A 3,766-nucleotide genomic window follows, 5' to 3' on the forward strand; every position below is an offset into this window, starting at 1 on the left:
AGAGATGCCAGATAACTCCTACAACACACAAACCCACCACTCTCAAACTCAAAAGCAACACACAAATTCACAAAAAAAAAAAACTAAAATTAAACCTGGTAATGCAATCTTAGTTTATCAGAATGAAGCTCGGATTCGTTCGAATTCGAAGAAGAATCACATAAAGGATCACGATAGCTCTCTGAACCACTGAAATTTCAAAAGTAGAAATAAAGAAAAGAGTAAGCAAATCATTAGAGCAGCTTGCTTTCAAAACGTGTTTATGTAGTAGTAGTAGTACCTGATGCCGGAGAGAGTCGGCTTGACGGGGAAGAAACCGAAAACAAAAATCGAGAGACCAATGATCTGAAGGAATATTCCGGCCACCGTAAAAATCGTCAGTCTCGTACAAGTCATCGCCGTCGTCATTTCAAGATCCGGCGAGAACTGAACCCCACAAAAAAAAAAAACTCGTAAGAAAGGGAAAAGGAAGCTTTAAGCCCAGTTAAATGCCCATTAGGAATCAAAAAGCCCATTAGGATTAATAAAAGCCCATTATGTGTTTTTGAAAAGAAAAAATTTAACTGTCAGTAACTGTGGTTTGGTTGGAATCATCTTTATTTTGTGTCAGTGAGAGAGTGGTTCTGTAGTAGGAAAGAAGCCTAAAAATGGCTAAAAGGTTAGGTGCAATGTTACTTTAGAGGCTCGAAGCGAAGGGAAAGGTCACGAGAGACACGACTCCTCCTGTCATCTGACACTTTGACCCAATGAAAGAAAGAAAGACACAGTTGTGTCACGTGCGGCTAACCTTTTCTAAACTACAATTCAATTTCTAATTACAGCGTAACGATATCATCATTGCTTCAATCGTTTGAAACGAAATAAACGCTTCCTGAAGCGTTTCATTTCTTTTTTATTTATTAAGCTTGCATAGGATCAGGGCAGGTGTAAAAATTTCAAAAAAAATTATAGTCTCTGTTCAATTTTTTAAAAATAGGCCTTAATTACATATAATTTTTTAAAAAATTATTTTTGGATCTTCAAATCAATACAATAAAACTAGAAGGTGTTGCATTCCTCTTCTGACACATCAACCTCAACAATGAAGTTGATGTTGACACATCAATTAAAATTATTAACCAATTAAATTAAAAGAAATAAGTACAGACCAGCTTACAGATTGCCACAGTAGAAACATAATTGTCTTCTCTTCATCGATCGATTTCAGAAATTAGCTTCTTCTTCTTATGTCAACCTAACAAAATTGTTTCTCTTATGCGCATCTCAACTAAAACTCTTATTCTTGACATTTCCGACGATCGCATAAGTGGTGATTGTTTTAGTCTGTCTAACTATGATTCTTCTACTTTTTGATTCTTCTACTTTTTGTTTCCAGTTAACAAAATTTTGTTCTTTTATGTCTCTTAATTTGGGGGATTGTGGAAGATTTCTAGGTTTTCAGTTTGAGATAGATTTTTCATATAAATTGTGTTTGAAACTTGAAATTGGAGGAGATCCAAGGGAGAAAAAGAAGAGTAATCCGGTGAAAGAGGACACTCAGAGATTTTACACGTCCAAGGGAGAGCATGTTGGACAAGGTTATTACCGAAACCAGAAACATGATTAGTCGTCTATACCTACATGGGCTATGGTGTGGGTGAAGAAGGGTAACAACGATCATATTTTTTTTCTGGAGTGTCGGTTCTGACAATCGCACAAAGTTCGGATGACGATGTTGGTGCTTGATTTTTATTCTGGTCTAACTATGATTCTTCTACTTTGAGGAAGATTTCAAAGCTGTGACTTTGAGATGAATTATTGATATAAGCTATGTGTTTGAAACTTAAAATTACTATGAATGTTGGTGAAGAGAAGAGTCAAGAAGTCTCTTCAAGCGGCTTCAGCGTTTTGTTTGCTCTTCTCCTTCACGCATCTTTGCTTTGAAGCTTGCTCATGTTTTTTCTCTTTCATGGTAGTTAGTTTCTTCTTCTTAAGTTTGGTGGCTTCACTTCTGTTGTGACTTTACCAATGTGATATATTATATCTCTGTTTACTAGATTTGGGTTTGAAAGAAGCTAGAGCATTGCTGGAGAAGACTTGTGCGATTTTGAAAGTTGGATTGTTTAAAGAAGAAGTGAAGCTTTTGTTGATCGATGAGAACAAATGCAAGACTTTTAAACACTCTAAAGCATTTAGAATGTCTCTGCAACTTTAGCTTAGTGTATATGCAACTTTAGCTTCAAAAACCCTTTTGAGTTTCAACAATATACATTACAATAACTGTTTGTTATAGATTACAATAACCTACGGATTTTCTTGTGATATACCTTTTCAGTGTTTTTAAATTTGTTGTAACTGTGCAAGATAGAGAGGAGCGATCTCCACAATGATCATTGATGTGTCTGTATTATATAGGTTTTAACAATAGTTTTTGTATTTGTTTTGAGTCTTTTGTTAAGTCCAAGTGTGCTTTTAGAGTCTTTTTAGTCTTATGTGAGTCTTTACAGGTTCTAGGCTACTTTGGAAGGAAACTGAGTGTTTTGGGGATGAAGACAAGCATCTGAAGCCAATTTGGTGAAGACTGATCGGACTAGCAAGCAGATGGAGCAAACAGAGAAAAGCATCCTAGATCGGCCGATCTACATTCGGGATCGACCGATCCCGTACCCGAAGCAACCTTTCCTTTTTTGTTTTAAACTGACTTTTAGGGTTTTATTTTACTATTTAAGCACGGGGCTCAACCTCTAAAAAGACAACTTTTATTCTACGCAGCTTTTGAGTACTTGTAACCTTTGGGAGAAGATCTCTAATCCTCTCTAACACTTTGGAGAAGATTTCTGAACCTTTATTTATTTATTTTCTTTTGCAATTCAATTATGTCTTCTTCATCTTTGATTTGTTGTTCTTTTATCTCCATGTTTGAATAGTTTATCTATTGGGTTTCGGGTTTCAAAAGGGGTTTTATGATTCTCTAAACTTAGGTTTTTAGATTTGGGATTGATCTTTTGTGTTCTTCATCTATAGTTGTGCTTAGTGCTTAAACTAGATTAGCTACTTAGTTTATGATTGTGGGTTTAATTCATCTAGGCATCAAAAGTGTTGTTGAATTGCTTGAAAAGAACATAGGTGAGCAAAGTGATCCTTAGCCAACGAAAGCTGGAGTTAAGGCACCTTGTGAACAAAAATCAAACTTGAACTTATTGCTTGTTAGGATTGCTAGATTCAAACGACGGTTTAGAATTTAATTAATTCCTTGCATAGATAACTAACGCTGCGACAGTAGGTTAGTTTTACTTTTGAGATTTGAGTTCAAGAACGATATCTAATGCTTTCCCAACCTATCATCTAAATTCGTGATCATAATCCCTAATGATTCCCTACACCCAATGTTTTCTCTTTTGAATTTAAAACAGTTTGTTTATTTCCGTTTTTAGATAGTTACTTGATTCAAAAACTTTTTTTTGTCTTAGCTATATTTGATCTTCATAGTTTCATAGTGCAATTGTTTGATCTCTGTGGATTCGATCCTGAAGTGTTACAACGATACCACTAGATCGTGGTGGAGTACACATTGGGTTTTAATTGACCTTTGATCAATCATAGTTCAGACCCATAAGACCATGAGTAAAGTACAAGATAAATCTCCATAAGTTAAGTATAAGGGAAAATATAAAGAAATAAGAATAAGTAGCAAGCAGGTTCAGAAGATAAAACTCTGTTTGAAAAACTAGCAAAGCTAAGACTTACAAAGTAAGTTAATTAATGCTTTGACTGGACGTGATGATAT

General features: G+C 35.1%; 1 protein-coding gene across 1 annotated transcript in view; it reads right to left on the reverse strand.

Annotated features, from left to right (window-relative positions):
- LOC104704971 (GPI ethanolamine phosphate transferase 2-like) overlaps positions 1–438 on the reverse strand; it is a 5,000-nt gene extending 4,562 nt beyond the window's left edge. Inside the window, exons 1-3 of the mRNA XM_010420964.2 lie at positions 281–438; positions 96–189; positions 4–18 (exon numbers count right to left, since the gene is read on the reverse strand). Coding sequence (XP_010419266.1) covers positions 4–18; positions 96–189; positions 281–408 — 237 coding nt within the window. The 5' untranslated portion in view covers positions 409–438. The remainder of the gene's footprint in view (positions 1–3; positions 19–95; positions 190–280) is intronic.

The sequence above is a fragment of the Camelina sativa genome, chromosome 7 (assembly GCF_000633955.1).
Source record: "Camelina sativa cultivar DH55 chromosome 7, Cs, whole genome shotgun sequence".
Classification (NCBI taxonomy): Eukaryota; Viridiplantae; Streptophyta; class Magnoliopsida; order Brassicales; family Brassicaceae; genus Camelina; species Camelina sativa.